Below are 17,880 nucleotides of genomic sequence, written 5' to 3'. Positions count from 1 at the left end.
CTTGGGAACAAGACTGGAAAATATATTTGCTATTTTCCTTAGAAATGGTTTTTAGTTATAGGTTAAAAGCCAGTGGGAGTTGGAAGGGGATAACTTCATAACTCTGGAGACTGAAATAAATACTAAGGAACTGACGGTGGTGAGACTTGAATTCAGTCCACAAGGATGGGATGAATTTGGATGGGGAAGGAAGGTGCATTGAATAAACAAAAGATATTTGAGAGCAATTGAATAGATACATGAAATATTCAATTATGAGGCCTTTGTAATGTCAAATCACCTAGCTTAAAAATCTTTAGTGTTTCCTTTCTGTTGGAAGATGCGTCCCAGTCATATCCCCAATGTCTCTAATAATTAGCTGGGATGTGAATGTAGGTTACTTGAATCATATTATTTCCCAGCTTCCCAATACTCTAGCTTAATTTTGTAAATTATGTATTTTTTTAAATCATTGGCAAAAAAAACAACAAAAACACACACAAAAAAAACCCAAAGCCTCCATTCTTTCTTTATTATTTTCCCATTTGTACATCTTTCTAAAATGAGAAAATCCCAACTGCACTGCTAATTGTTGTTAACATGATTCACTGTAGAAGTAGCTTGTAAAACCCATGAGCTCTATTGCTACTAAACATAGAAAGCATTTTGTGGTTCTATTTTAATGAATCTATTTAATTAACAAACTATCATTTGATGATTATTGAGTTAGTTTAAAATCACAGGTTTGTTTCTTGAGATGATCAAATGGTCATTAAAGCAATCATTGTCTCTTTAACCATTATTTCTTTTCTCTCCTGCCCCAAGAAAGAAAATATGATTTATATGGCTACATATAGTTATATAAATTACTACATATGTAACTGCATATCAATTTATATAACTAAACATAGATGAAGGTAAGGGCTTTCTTTTTGGCAAGTCAAGTAATATAGCATAATGAAGCAGCTGAATTTTATTGAGTAACACAGAGGACTGTATTAAATACAAATCCATATTTTCTTTCTTTTGACAACTATTTCTTGAGCCTTACAGTGTTTAGGAACTATTCTAAAACCTGTAGATATGATGGTGACCAACAAGGTACATCCCTGCCCTTCTGAAAGTCCTAGTCTAATGGGAGAGACTACTAAACGTACAAATAAATCTATACTTATATACTAACTACATGTGTACATAATTATATTTTATGTATTGCATATATTAACTATACTCAAATAGATGCTGTCCTCCAAATCTAGCACAGGAATCAAAATGCATGTAAAAGACTGGTAGAATTGAGAAGACTTTGTAATTCTCTGGACATTGTCTATGCAAATACATTGTCTGTTGCTCCTCACTGTGACCCAAATATTCTGCAGTTCTGAAAATGTGGAATACGCTGTCTGAAGTCTTTGGCCAGGATTGACTGACACTCCTCTTCATACTTTCACAAGGAAGAAGTTGGTAATAGCAATTTTTTAAGACCTGAGGCATGACCCCATTGGGTCATTGGCCAAGAACAAACAAACAAATCATAAAACAAAGACCAATAAACCTAAACCTCTCTCTAAATACATCTTTGAATGCTTTCAGAGGCATCTCCACAACCTCCTTAAATGACTGAGTTCACAAATTAGAAATGATAATTTACTCTTCTTTGCCTTAGTAATCACACACACACACACACACACACACACACGTTTATAGCATTTAACATCTGGGCAGTTATGAATAATCATGCATAAATATCATTATTGTTATTTTTGCATGACTGCCGTTGAATAAAAACATTCTAAAATATTGTCAGAATACAAGAATAAACATTTCTTTTTGCTTTGCTAATGGAAGTAATGAATTGCACAGATAATTGTATACTTGCAATGCATATTCAGGGCATAATTAACTAGATTGATAATACTGCAAACAAAATGATCCATAAGTCAATATGAATTGAGTAACATCCATATGTAAAATAGATATTAATGCTCAGAAGTATATTTTATATATTTCACAATGAGCTTTTCCTATTTGATGGTGAGCCAAACTGGGTAGAATTATTTTGAGTGGATGGAATATCCAAGTTATTAAAGTTTAATTAAAACGCCAAGGATAAGACAGACAAAAACAGGAGATATAAGAGTTGTTGAGACAACGTAAAGAGACTAGGGTCTGTCTGATGAAGAATTATGTGTTTTTTAATACTGTATGTGTATCAAGGTAATACACAGCCCATTGGGTTTGGGTAGTTATTGTACTCGACAATTGATCCTATGGAACAAAGAAGAAAGGGAGGAAAGGGAAGGGGAGGGAAAGGAAAGAAAGGGACAGGAAGGGAAGACAAGTCTACAGGATGCCTTCTCTCCTTTTCTCAAGTACCAACCCGGTTCATGAGCATGTATACTGCCAGAATGCCCTGCAAAACAATGACTATTGCAGAATCAGAGGAATAGGCTTATTGTATCAAAATGTGATGGTGGGCACTAAAAGTCCAGCTGACCTCGGGAAAACTCAGCCCAAGGCTGTGTTCAGGTCTCACCTGCCGCAGAGATGATGAACTCCTCGTGCATGCTAATATATTTAAATGGGGACAACAAAAGTGGGTATGGTTATAGCAGGATGGCATTTCATTGCCAATAAGAAAAAGCTCAACTAAAACTAGGTAAACAGTAAAGTGGAAGTATTTTTCCTTAGAACCAGCAGCCCAGAGTTAGGTCAGAATCTGATTCAGTGGCTCAACAACATCACTGATAACCTAACTGCTTTCTGTGTTTCCTCGCTGCCTTTGCACAGGAATGGCCTCTTCCTGAAGCTGGCTCCCATCACGGGTCCAGGATGTCTGCCAGCTTACTTCTGGGGCCACAGATTTCCTTGTCCATAGCTAAGGAGAAAGAGAATGGTTTATTTCCAGACACTTTCTCAGAATAAGGAGCCCTCCTTTCCAACAGCCTCTCCTCACTCAAACACACACAAACCTGTGCTTTCATGTCACTGTCCCCAAATGAGTCATATACCTACATAGACCAATAACTGTGACCAGGAAAAGGGGAAAGATTTACATAGTTCTGAGATACAGGCTTCCTCTAAATCCACAAAAGCAGTAGTCTTTCTCCAAGGCATTGAGGTTGATACCCCAATAAACCTGAAGACGTTATAAAAGAAAGATGATTGAAAAGTGGTGAAGCAACCAGTGTACACACTGTAGAGTGTTTTCTGTAAACCTGCTAATTTACTGCAGCAGTTCTTACAACTGGACCCAGGGCTCTTTCCCACTGCAACAAACTTTGATGGACACAGTCATAATTCTCAAATTTAGTGTTCATGACAGTTACCTGCTGAGCTTTTTAAAAAGGCAGATACCGGGCTGACACCCAAAATTCAAATTCAGTGGGTCTGGAGCATTTTAACACACACCCAGGGTCATTCTGTTATGGGCAACGAGAGGACCACCCTTAGCTAAATTCTGTATATCAGGTATATATGTTTACTGCCTGTTTCCCTACCATCATCAAATTTTCAGTACATCCTTCTACATTGTGACCAGACAGTGCAATACAGAATCATGTGTTAGTTTGTTTAATTTTTCCTGCTTGATGCATATATTTTTAATTTCCAGCATTAGAGGAACTTGCATGTGAGGTATGTGTGTGTGCATAATATTTCGATTTGCTGATTTCAGGATTTCTAAGAAGCAAGTAGAAAGTGTGAAGAATCATTCGGGTAGCTTGACATTACCCTCTGTGATACTTATTTCACTTAAATGTCACTAAATACCGTAGGCCACTAATGACCATTTTAAGGCTTATTTGTACTTCTGGGGCTCTAGCTGCCACCTGTTAATAGTTCATGATGCTTTTCTGGTAATGCAGTTAGCCTACAAAGCCATCTTTACCAGAGAAACTGAAACAGTGAGTTAATACCAATACTAACCCTCGCATGTGTGCTTTTGTGTGTGTATTATAATGTGTGACTATTGGTTACATATCATGAGGAATCACAACTATGGAGATGTTGCATAGAAATAGAATACTGTGCAGACCTGTGTACCTGATGCCCCTAATATTGTTAACTTCTTACAAAGATGCCTTCAGGTATTACAGGCTCTGGTGTAGGCTAGTGCATTTCTTGCCCAGAGGCTTTGGTTTTCAGCCATTCTAATTGCTAGGACTCCTATAAGTTTGGAATTCTCTTCAGCGCTGCTAGTTCTTTCCTAAAATTCCTTGCTTATCCACAGATAATGGAGGAATAAAATCTTAGCCCTTGTAATCTTTTTTCCTCAGGCATCACATACTTAGGATGTGTGGTTTAGCTACATAGTCAGGATGTTATCGGCCTATGTCTATCCCTGGTATGGGGGACTTCAAGAAGTTTCCAAGGGAGAACTTGATTTTGTACAGGAGTTTCTCTCCCAGCCCCTATATCCATTTTTTCCCCTTATGCTTAAGTCCAACTAACATTATCAGAGCCCTTGCCTGTCTTGGTTCCATGACCTTTCTCCCTTTCTCCCTTTTTCTCTTAGTGGATACTGAATCAGCACTTTGTGAGACAGTAAGGAGTAGTGCAAAGAGTTGGTTTTAAAGTCACACTGACATGAGCTCAAATTCAAACTGACCTTAGACAAATTGCTCAGTCACTCTGAACATCTCTGTCTTCATCTGTCAAATAAGAGTAATTTTCATCTCATCGGTTGCTTTATAAATTGAGTTCACAAACATAAAGTGACTAACCCTAAGTGTGAGATTTTTTTTGTTTTCTTTCTCCTTTTGAATCTCCAGACTTTTACTCACAATGACTCATCTAAGTCAGCACTTCTACAAGCCCCTGGGTTATTTTCCTAAAAGGGAATTCCTGGAAGCTACCGACAGCTTTCCTCTTTGAACATGTTATGATGTATTTTGGACATGATAAAGAAGCTTACAGCTTTTTAAATATTTATGTTCTCCATGCCATGCATGCCAATTGTGTTTGCTCTCTCCATTTCTTTACGTGCCAAGGAGATGAGCCAAACAGTGTGAGAGGAAAATACTGTCAGGACACAAAGTAAGCTTGTCTGATGTGTACTCTGCAGATATAACTTTAACGGAAAAGAGTGGAGATGCTCCCTGGTGACACAGTGATACCTTGATTAACGAATCACCTGGGAACAAAGCTCCTTCATAAGCAATTCAGCTGAGTCAATTTTTATTTTAAATTGTATGAATCAAATGTCATATAAGTCAACAGTAATACTCATATTCTGGGTAAGCTACACTTGTGTACAGAGCAGAAATACCTCCTCACAGAGTGTCTATTAGTATAAAAGTGAAGAGGTGGATTCTACTAGGCAAAACTGTGATGCTGCTTCAGATAAACTTTTTTTTTTCTCACTATTGTAACTACTGTGCTCCATCCCCCACATATACCCAGGAGTCAATTATTACCCTGAGACTCTTGCTGCTCTCAAAAGTTCTTCCCTTGAAAAACAGAAATCAAAATGATCCAGACTTTGAGTTACAGTTCATCTTACCTTATATTGATATGATTTAGTCATGTCTCCATCATAGCCACAAACTAGTACTACCGCAAGAGATTCCGACTTAACTAGTTTGAAGTGGGGCTCACAGTTTGGCATTCTAATAGAGATTCAGGGTTGTGAACCAGTGCTTTAGCATCAAGTTGTATTTTCATAGTGTGGCCTCTCCTTTTATAATATCCATGTTTATCCACGTGTGGGCTATAGAACATTTGTGTCAAAACCACTGGGGATACTTTTAAAATGCAGATTCCTGTGGTCTCACAACAGAATCAACCACTACTGAATCCTAAGTGTGTGGCACATGTGAGGGTGTGTGTGTGTGTGTGTGTGTGTGTGAGAGAGAGAGAGAGAGAGAGAGAGAGAGAGAGAGAGAGAGAGAGAGAGAGAGATGGGAGGGGTGGGAAGGGAGAGAGAGCTAGACTATTGGTGCTTAACCAACATCCAAAATGATTGTGAGTCACTCTAATGTTTAATAACCCCTATCTTATTTATAACTTCTACCTCATGGAATAATATTTTGACTATAAACAAAGACTTTTAATTCCTCTTTGCTAATAGAAAATCACTACAAAGTGGTAATGGCGGGGTATTTATATGTTATATACCATTTATATTTTAAACAATATTAGTTATAAAAATTATAGTAATTTATACTCAAGCTAAATAAGGTCAATCTTTTTTTGCAAAAAGAAAGAAAAATCAAATGTAGACAACTGAATAGTCTTTTCTAATACATATTTTAAAGTGTGAGTACATAAATGTTAATTTAATGTAAATACCCATTAATCTGTCATTATCTAATTATCTAATGACATACCAGTAGTTCTAATATATACAAAATTAAAAGTCAAGAATTTATAGTCACTGTTTGGAAATGTGAAATATATTCATGTTCAATCTGAATCTCTCTCTCTCTTTCTCTCTTTGTCCACCTCCCCCGACTCCCACTACAGCATCAGATGAGGAAGAGCCAACTTCAGCAGGTAAAGTTCCTATTTTGTAAACATTATTCCTATTTAATTTCATGCCCTTAATAATGGAGGCACAATGCATTGAAGTGTATATTTTACGGGTTCAACCAGAAAACTGGCACAGTTTTATTTATTTACTTTGTAGAAAATAAAGTCGTGGACCCATCATGCTGTTCCAGACTAAATGATGTTAGAGTTTTAAATAAAAAGAGAAAGTAATTGAAAATTAACTATCAAAGAGGTAAACAGAACACAAAATATCACATCCACATTAAAGAATAAGGAAAACTAGAAAATTAAAACTTTGAGTAAAATGCTGAAACAACAAATGAGAAGAAAAAACGAATATCAAAAAATTCAGAAAAATAATAAAATGGGGAGAATAAAAAAAGAGGAAAATTATAAAATATGCTTTCAGAACTATGACCTCACATGACAGACTACTGCATTATCAAGTATATAACCAAGAGTGAGCATGATGTTTATTTAAGTTAAAGGATGAAAATTATGTTGTTCCCAAGTATTCATTAATCCAAGTTCAAATGCTTTATTTAAAAACACAATTTTTACAGTTATAACTTAATGATACTAAACCTGGCATCCTGACTGTCTTCCTCATCCAGCTACTCATTTGTTAAGCACTGGCTCAGGTCTGAACTAAGTATTATGAAGAATGCAAATGGTAGAGAAAGCAGGCATTTCTAGCACTGTTCTAGGACAGTGGGATGGGTCAAAGCGAAATGTCAGGAGCCTAAAGATCAGACACATTTGTAAGGATTAAGTAGGCACTAGCTGATCTGATGAGCAGTTAATAAAAGGTTCAAGCTAACAGATCAGCAACATCAGGGAACAGGGGTCAAACCTGAGATGTAGGCATTAAAGGCTGGTCTAAAGAGAAAAGAAGGGACCTCTGCACTAGCTTCCTTTTTAGGCAAGTATTTGAGGAAAGGCATTAGGCCTGAAAGACATGAACAGGAAATGGTTACTGAAACTAATGGACATAATGGAGCTTGATTTTATAGGAAGGGTTGAATCTCATCCCTTCAGTTATTGGAACTCAGGTACAAAGTAGGGTCATTTCAATTCACACACTTAACATATTTCAACTGGTAGGAGGCTTCTTGATTTAATACCTCCCTCCAAAACTGTGCAGGGATTTTTACCTATAAGAGTACGTTCAAAAGATCTAAAATTCAATGGAAGGAAACAAAATAGATGTCTTACAAATATCTCGATACTCTCCAAGGATAACATATGGCATCATATTCATTTATAATTATAACTGCCTTGTTAATGGAATCACAGAATTAGATAAACACTCAATGTTTCATTTTCATAATATTATTAGATAATGTATTACCTGATATGGATAAGGACTCCCTATCATTTCCTCCTATTCTAGTCAGCATTTGTGTTGCCTGTTTTTTAGGAGCGTCCTAAACACATGATTGATTAGCAAACTCATCTGTTGTTATGAGTCTCCTCTGCCTAGTTTCTGACTGTTTTCAGCCCTGACTTGAGGCTTTAGTGTGTGTAGGATTACTCAGACTCTATATTTCTCAACCTTAATTGAATTTTTTCTTTGTGTGAGTATCAAACCTTGAGAGCACCCATGCTTTACTAACCCAATCCGATTTTTTCATACCCTTACCCCACACTTGCTATTTTGCTTGCCAAGTAATTTTGATGTCATTGAAAATATTTTTGCTTCATGAAGACTAATTTTAACCTAATGCAAATAATATTTAAGTACAATATAACTTAGAGTAATTTTCTTATTCTAAAGTCATTTTGATAATTTCTTTGCTTACTAAGAATGTCTTTTGGTAAATATAACTGAACATTTTCTTCTTCAAATGTTTCTTTTACTCTACAGTGATCAGAACATCATAGAGTATAAATTATGTTTAAAATTATTTTTGCTTTCAGGTATGATCAGATGTTTGGTTGCATTTTAGCACAAACTTTTAGAATAGAGCAAATGTACTCTTAAGGAATATTTTAACTAAATAATTTCACATACAGATTGTATTCATATTGAGAAAATTTGTCATTTAGTGAAGCAGACACCCTTTTACATAAAAACTGTCAATGGAAGTTAAATGTTTTCATTTTAATTTTATCAAAGTGATAATAAAGAGTATTACTATATAGTTGTATTAAAACCTTTGACAAAATATTATAAGATTTGTAAAGACATGGTTTCATAAGGTATTGAATAGTTGTGGAAAGTAGATTATAATTTTTTTAGTCTGTTTTGATACCCCTTGCCTCAAATTTTTCAACAATTGTTTTATTAATTGAATATTTATTATTCTGTTTGTGTCTTTTCAGTAATATTTATCAAAATACATACCGTGTTTCCCCAAAATAAGACCTACCCCAAAAATAAGCCCCAGTTAAGATCGTCAGCCAGACGGATTTAATATGTTATGAAAATGTTCCAGAAGATGACATGACTGTATTTGAATAAATGTAGATTGTTGTACATGAAAAAATAAGACATCCCCTGAAAATATACCCAATGCGTCTTTTGGAGCAAAAATTAATCTAAGACCCGGTCTTATTTTCTGGGAAATACGCTATTTTATTTAAAATGGTCATCCCTAATATATTTATTTAATATATGATTAATGTTCTGTTTTTACTCTCATCTCCTTCCATAAGCATTATTTAACTAGAGTGATATTTTCCAACCACAGAATCATTTTGAAGTCCTCCTTTAATTGATTTTTCTTTGCTGTTTTTTCTCCATTCTATTTAAATTATCAATGAAATACAATGTTTTGTTTGCCACAAAAATTATACCTGAATTAAACTTTTATATGTTACCACATGATAATTTTATCAGATTCCTATTCTTCCTTCAATTCACAGTATAATTAGACAGCAACTTCTTCAAATACATACTTTAATTTATTTAAATTAAGTAATTTTAATAGTTGTGATAGATCTGCTCCTCCTCAAAGTTCAATAGTAGAAGAAATAATAATGGGGGTATCTTTTACTATCAAATGGTCATGGGTCCTTATTACTAGTTATTAGTAATTTATGAATTTAAAAATGATTCTTTTTAAAGCAAATTCTATGCAGGATTTATTTAAAGGTGTAGGTCTCTAGTGGCTACTACTATTGAATGATACTGCGTATTTATCATTTTAAATTTATGGATGGAATATAACAAATCTAGGTTGTTTTTATCCCCAAAGTACACAGTATGGGTTAATTATAATTCTGTAATCATGCCAAATTATCATTGTTCAGAGCTAGTTTTAAAGAAAATAGTAGATTTCTATATTGAATAACATGATGTGAAATAAATGAAGAAGACAGACAGTATAACAGAAAAATAATGAGATATTAGATAGTTGTTTTAATTGTATTAGAATGGTACCAAATAATTTGGACTGTTCTCTTTATAATAGAGCATATTTGATTTGCCTTACATTGAGAATTATTATGGCTGCTATCATTAAAACAAATAAGTGATCCTTCCACTCTGTTCCCATATGATTCTGTTTAGAATAGTTTTTCACTTCATTTTGTCTTTATTTTTTTCAAACATGCCTAGTTATTCTCATTTGAACCTCTAAATTACCATGCAAAAAGCAAGTACTTAATAAGGGCTTTTTTGTGTTGATTTGTAGAAGGTGTGCATAATAAGTTACGTCTACGTCTCCTTGTCTCCTTGTGGAGCTGTGTCCCCTTATTGAATATGGAGCACCCACTTGTTCATCTCTGAATGTTCTAATGGGATGTATTTGCCTAAAGGAACATGTTTTGTAGCATCTGAGTTATTAGGGCAGTTTTACTTAACACCTGTTTCTATAACTACCAAAAGCTTCTTTTATTTATCTCAGTTGAATCTTATGTTCAGATATTTAAACATCTTATTTCATTGAGTACAAAAAAAAGCCATGAACTATACAAGAAATTCCTTCAAACTAGGTTATATGTTTCTTTGAAAATAAGACCTAGCCGGACCATCAGCTCTAATGCATCTTTTGGAGCAAAAATTGACATAAGACCGGTATCATATCATATATCATATCGTATCATATCATATCAAAAACCCAGTCTTATATTAATATAACACTGGGTCTTATATTAATTTTTGCTCCAAAAGATGCATTAGAGCTGATGGTCCAGCTACGTCTTATTTTCGGGGAAACATGGTAACTATACCAAGATCTAATTACAAACTAATGAGATTTATATTTTTTTAATTAAAATTTATTGTGGTGACAATGATTAGTAAAATTATATAGGTTTCAAGTGTACAATTCTGTAATATATCATCTATATGTCACATTGTGTGTTCACTACCCAGAGTCAGTCCTCCTTCCATCACCATATATTTGATCCCCTTTACCCTCTTCTGTCCTCCTTCCCCTCTTGCCCTTGGTAACCACTAACTACTATCTGTGTCTATGAGTTTTTGTTTCTTTGTTTGTCCTGTTCCTTTGTTGCTTTCAGTTTTATATCACACATATTATTGAACTAATATGGTTCTCAACTTTTTCTGTCTGATTGATTATGCTTAGCATAATAATCTCAAGATCCATCCATGTTGTCACAAATGGCACTATTTCATCTTTTCTTATGGCAGAGTAGTATTCCTCTCTGTATATATACCACATCTTCTTTATCCAATCATCTATCAAAGGATACTTTGGTTTCCATATCCTGGTCACTTGTAATAAAGCTGCAATGAACATCAGATCACATATATCTTATGGATAAATGCTTTCAGATTTTTGGGGTATATACCCAGGAGAGGAATTGCTGGGTCATATGGTAATTCTCTTCTTAATTTTTTGAGGAACCTCCACAATGCCTTCCATAGCAGCTGCACCAATCTACAATCGCACCAACAGTGTATGAGGGTTCCTTTTTCTCCACAGCCTCTCCAACATTTGTTATTATTTGCCTTGTTGATGATAGCCATTCTAACTGGCATGAGGTGATATTTCATTGTGGTTTTTATTTGCATTTCTCTGATGATTAGTAATGTTGAGCATCTTTTCATATCTATTGGCCATCTGTATGTCCTCTTTGGGGAAATGTCTGTTCAGGTCCTCTGCACATTTTTTAATTGGATTGTTTGTGTTTTTGTTGTTGAGTTGTATGAGTTCCTTGTATATTTTGGATATTAACCCCTTATCGGAGGCACTGTTTGCAAAAATCTTCTCCCATTCAGTTGGTTGCCTCTTTATTTTGATGATGGTTTCTTTTGCTGTGCAGAAGCTTTTAAGTTTGATATAGTCCCATTAATTTACTTTAGCTTTTACTTCCCTTGCCTTTGAGGTCAAATTCATAAAATCCTCTTTGAACCCAAGGTCTATAAGTTTAATACCTATGTTTTATTCTATGTAGTCTATTGTTTCAGGTCTTATGCTTAGGTCTTTGATCCATTCTGAGTTAATTGTGATAACGGTGACAGATAGCAGTCTAGTTTCAGTCTTTTGCATGTGGCTTTCCATTTCTCCCATCACTTCTCACACTGCCTTTTCTGTGATGTGGATACATATTTTTAAAGCTGCCATAGCAGGTATTCTACCTCCAAATGAGTCACTTTTAGAGGTAATAAATGTAATCCAAGTATGTTTATCTTACTGAGAATTGTATGACTGTATTCATCAGACTTTGGTTTAATAAATATGCCTTCAAAAACAAAGATTTGCAAATATTAACAGTGAGTGAGTGAGTGTGTGTGTGTGTGTGTGTGTGTGTGTGTGTGTGTGTTTATCTGAAGGTGTGAAATGCATATTAGTTTACAGCTTTAAAATCAAATCAGTTTATGGCCTTTGAAGGGTGATCACATTAAGGTTAACTTTCATAAAATGACACTCTAGTAACATTAAGTCAATAGCTGCTTCTCTCATGTTGCACAAATCCAATTTTCATTTATCATTCATTTAAATTGTGTAATAGTGAGAGGCTTCATAAACTGATTATACCAATACTTTTGTCCATGTCATTTAAAAAATTAAGACATTTACATTAGAAAATTAACTATAGTGAACTAATCTACGGTGTCAGACAATTAAGTTCATGAACTAATCCTGCAAAAAGTTTTGCATACCTCATTTCTGAATATCACTGTGGTGCTTCGAAGTACTCCCCATGGGAAGCTATGCATCAACACGAGTGCCTAGTCCAGCCTTCAATGCAATTTTGGAACTCTCTGGAATGGCCATTAGAGCTGTTGTCATATTACCCTTGATATCCTGACTGTCATCAAAATGTCTTCCTTTCGGTATTTTCTTTATCTTCGGATAAAGAAAGAAGTCATTGGGGGCCAGATCACATGCGTAGGGAGGGTGTTCCAATACAGTTATTTCTTTACTGGCCATAAAACTCCCTCACAGACAGTGCCATTTCAGCTGGTACCTTGTTGTGATGCAAGAGCCGTGAGTTGTTGGTGAAAAGTTGAGGTCATTTTCATCCAACTTTTTCATGCTGCCTTTTCAGCACTTCCAAATGGCAAACTTGGTTATCTCTTTCTTCAGTTGGTAGAAATTCATGATGAATAATACCTCTGATATCAAAAAAGGTTAGCAACATTGCAAGAAGTTCGTGAACGTAATTGTCAGACCTCGTATATAGAATTTAATTTATTAAATATAAGATATATCAAATTGAGCCTATTTTCATATAAATTTTCTGATTCCTCTTAATTTATGTGGTCTTGTTAACTATTATTTTACCTCTCTAGAAATACCACTTATTTATCAAATTGATGAAATCACTATAAGAATTAAAACAAGGCCAGAAATGAAAGATGCTATTGAATGGGATCAAAGTCAGTCTGAAAATGACACAGTGGAGATCTTGTAGCTATGCAAGTAATAAGTGGCTAAAATCAGTCAAAACCACAACTTACTGTTTTTGTTCATAATACCTAAAAACAAAGCTGTATTTTGTTTCTTTCTCTCTTGCCAAATGGGAGGTTTTTTATTGCTTTCTATTTTTTTTTAATATCAAAGAAAGGGACTGAGTTTGGGTTTATATAAAAGTAGCTATTAATACTGAATTAACACATAACAAAAATTATGATTAGAAAAATAGAATTTTCAGTGAAAAGTAAAAGATAAAATGTTTTCAACAATCAGCTATACCGTGTTTCCCCAAAAATAAGACCTAGCGGGACCAACAGCTCTAATGAGTCTTTTGGAGAAAAATTAATATAAGACTCAGTCTTATATAAGACCCAGTATTGTATTGTATTGTGTTGTGTTGTATTGTATTGTATTGTATTGTATTGTATTGTATTGTATTGTATTGTATTGTATTGTATTGTATTGTATTGTATTGTATTGTATTGTATTATATTATATTATTATGTAAGACCCGGTCTTATATTGTAGTAAAATAAGACCGGGTCTTATATTAATTTTTGCTTCAAAAACGCATTAGAGCTGATGGTCCGGCTAGGTCTTATTTTCGGGGAAACACCATATTAAAACGCTAAACTACAAAAGACATAGTGTTTTTCATATGTTTATAAAGTTAAAATTTCATAATTTACTTAAATGTAAAATTGTACTTATGGCCTATTAACATCTGATTCTAACTGATAATGATGATAGCAGTTACCGCATGGATATAATAGTTTATAACAGACTTGTTGTGACCTCTGTGATGCCCATCAGAGATGAAGAAAATGGTGATTCAGCACACTAGATCTTCAATGTTTTCACCAGTTCCTTCTAAATAATTTAATATGTTTAATCTTTTAAATATTTGGTTTGGCCATTTCAGAAGTGCACCTGAAAACACTAACAATCTATACATATATAATGGGATACAGGCTAACAATAATAAAAATTTGAAGATATGTGTGTATGTGTGTATAGTTTTATATATATATAAACAAACTATATATTTGGTATGTATGTATAAACATATGTATATATGTATATGTATATGTGTGTATATATATATATATATATATATATATATATTATATATATATATATATATAGTTTAAAACAAATGCATTATATATCTGTAAGCTGAGCACATAAACATAGGACACAGTGGTTACATCTTCTTCCCTAACTTTCAAAATATTCAGTTTTAGTCCTACAAAAGCATTACTTCTGTTTACAATGAATTTTGTGATGTTTCTCAACTATGCTACAGATTTCTTTTAGGTAGCTTTCCTTTTTTCTTGTGGAGTTTATTCTTTATGGCTGACTGCTCAATTATTCTAAAGCTCACTCATTTTGAAAAGGAATGATGCCTTACCATATTATTCTCTAATGAGCAAAAGTTGCTTTTACATTCTGATATTAGCACTTTATTTCCTTAGGGTCTGAAAATAAAGCTTCACATCTTTGTTTTTGTTCACCTTACATTTGTTACAAATTTTCTCCATTTTTATATGGAAATGCATATTTTTCCCTCTAGTGTCTGGAGCAAATTTACTAATTATTTTATAGAACATATTCTTGATCATAAATACATATTAAGCCGGCTTAAGTATTAAAACCTAATACATCAAACCCAGAAAGTTTATTGCTATAGTCTCTAAAAGACAGAAAGGAGTCATGTGTATATGCTCTGTGGAATAGGGAAGAAATCTTTGCTTCTAAAGATTTAGCTTTGGTCAGTTTAGTGAAAAGATATTAGTGAAAAAAACAAATAGTGCTCACTTTAAAAAAAAAAAAAAAAACTTCCTTATTGAAAGGTGTGTGATAGCAATTGTGAACAGTGAGAAAAGCAGTTGTTTTTAAATTTCTGTTATATGTAAGTAGTAACTTTTTTCATATTTTTACTAAGATAAAATTCATATTTTCATGGTACCAGTAGGGAATTTGGGAGGTTATATACTCCATATCTTTCTCTTCAGACAAGCTTAAGAATTAAAGTAACAAAAGAGGGAAAATAATATCTGTATATTTTTATATATCTATGAATGTAGATATGGTTACATATTCTGTCATCTTGAACTGAAAATATAAAAATGGACTTGAAATAATTAAAAATTTTAAGATTTTATTGTCAAGAAGTATGTAAACTAACTGAAATCCCTCATAGTACAGCTTGAAGTTATTGTTTTTTCAGTATTGTATATTAATATCTAACAATGCATTAAAAATAGTTATTATGTATGATAACATGATTATTTTAGTTGTAACAGAAAAGTCAATTTAATGTTGCTTAAATAATAAGGGATTTTACTAGCTCACAGATTTGAGAATGAGGAGCTCAGTGATGTCACTAAAAGTCTGGTTTTTGTTTTTCTTTCCCCAATTTTTCTGCTCTGTCATCTGCGGTGTATAATTTATCTTCATTTTCAAACTGGTTTCCATGGTCGTGGTGATATATCTGCCAACAGCTGCTAGAGCTGTATTTATCTTTATTCATGTCCAGAGAGGACAAAGAAAAGACATTGTTCCCCAGCCTTCAAAGCAAGAGTCCTGAGACCACTCTAATTGGACAGGCTTAGATCCCTCCTGCCACCCCTGAAGCAACCTCCTCTGGAGAGGGAGGTTGACTTTAGCTTTCTCTCAAGGTCAGGAGTAGTGTGGCCCAAGGGCCTATATATAAACATGGATACTCCTTAGCAAAAGAAAGTGAAATGCATACTAGGTTGATTATCAGTGAAGACAACAGGAAGTAGCCATTATAACAGCTCTTTGTCACTTTTATCTTCTTAGTTTTTCTCCTGTACTTTGGTATCTTCCATGTTAAAATTCCTATGAGACCCTGGAAATCTGTCTGTGAAGAAATAAACTGGGTCCACTTATCAGTAACAGTAAAGTCTATGTTTTTATTTGCAGTGTAAAATCTCAACTTCACTATATCCTTTATTTTTTTCTCATGTGTATAAACACATTTTTCATGCTTTCCAAAATTGTGTATTTACATTATCTTTATTAAACTAAACTTTTCTTTCTGCTTTAATGATCTGTTCCTACAGAAACTGATACGAAATTTACTCAGCTCTATTTTTCTTAGGTGTGTAACTATAATCCTCTTCTCCCACATTTCAAAAAGTGACAGTCATGTTAAATTTCATTGTCCAGAAGATTCCTAAGAGTATTAAATAACATCACTGCTTAAGTTACCTAAGGCTGATATTATTAGAGATACAATAGTTTTTATCATGTACCTATTGCCAAAACACAATAATTTTATGTTTAAAATATTAGAGAATGGCCATTCAAATTTAGTCAAGCTTTTAAGCTTTGAAAAAAAGAAGTTACTTAATCTTTGCATATATGTTGCTACAGAATTAAAAATTCAAGTCTTTGACAATTACCCCATCACAATATCGAAAGTCATTCTAAAGGTATAAATAAAATTTTGATTTAATATTTATAGAAATTTTATGGTATTATGTTATATAAGACCGGGTCTTATATTAATTTTTGCTCCAAAAGACACATTAGAACTGATTGGCTAGGTCTTATTTTCGGGGAAACGTGATAGGATAAAACCCCATGGACCTGCAGCCCGGAACATTTGACTTTAAATGCTTTTGTCTTCAGATAAATAGCTGTGTTTTGCCTGTATTTTCCTGTTACAGTTTCATTTTTCTCATCCATAAAATGGGATAATAATAGTGCCTACCTTAGAGGTTTTCTGTAAGTATCTAACATCATGATACATGTAAAGTGCTTACTACATGATACCTATCCTGTAATTGCAGGGAATCTAAGTTATTGTTTCTATTTTCATTATCATCAATGTTTTTTGTCGTATTATTATTATTATTATTTTGATTATGAATATTAGTCAGGCAATATACTGTGTTCTATGTACAATATTTTATATAATTTCACAATAAAGCAATACAGCTAATAAAATATAGATATTCCTATTTAAGGAGGAGAACACTAAATTTTAAAGCATGAAGAAATATGCCCAAAGGTTTCATAATAAATAACTGAAGCAGGATCCAATTCAGATTTCTCTGGGAAAAAACTTGTGCTTATTCTACTGCAGCAAATTCTGCTTTTTAAATTCACTTATAATTTTAGACAGCATACATTATTTTGCATTGTAAAAGTTAAATTTATTCAAATGTTTTGTTACGCGTATATTATAAAGCTGTTGATAGTAATGTGCAAAATTCTACTTATTATTTTAAATGACTGCCTAATTACTATAGTAATTTATAGACTATGTAAACATTTTGAAAAGAATAAAAGAGGAAATGAAAAATCCCCTGCTACCTTCATCCGTACTGAATATTTGTATTTTTGAAAAATATTCAACCTTCGTCCAGTTGCTCTTACAATTTTCTTCATCTCAGTGGTTCAAACTAAAACCTTCATGATCAACTTTGATGACACCCACTACATCCCATCCTCACCAAATCTTTCAGCCTTTCTTGAAAATATTTTCAAAAGCTAATCACTTCTTGCCATCACCTCTGCCACCAACCTGGTCCAAGGCAGCATT

General features: G+C 33.6%; 1 protein-coding gene across 1 annotated transcript in view; it reads left to right on the top strand.

Annotated features, from left to right (window-relative positions):
* EDIL3 (EGF like and discoidin domains 3) overlaps window positions 1–17,880 on the top strand; it is a 387,262-nt gene that overhangs the window by 134,871 nt on the left and 234,511 nt on the right. Inside the window, exon 3 of the mRNA XM_019746385.3 lies at window positions 6,445–6,474. Coding sequence (XP_019601944.1) covers window positions 6,445–6,474 — 30 coding nt within the window. The remainder of the gene's footprint in view (window positions 1–6,444; window positions 6,475–17,880) is intronic.

This window comes from Rhinolophus sinicus, chromosome 3 (genome assembly GCF_057876585.1).
Source record: "Rhinolophus sinicus isolate RSI-liver-muscle chromosome 3, RSI-T2T, whole genome shotgun sequence".
NCBI classification, from domain to species: Eukaryota; Metazoa; Chordata; class Mammalia; order Chiroptera; family Rhinolophidae; genus Rhinolophus; species Rhinolophus sinicus.
Note: the sequence above shows the minus strand (reverse complement) of the source record. Positions and strands in the feature narration are given on the sequence as shown.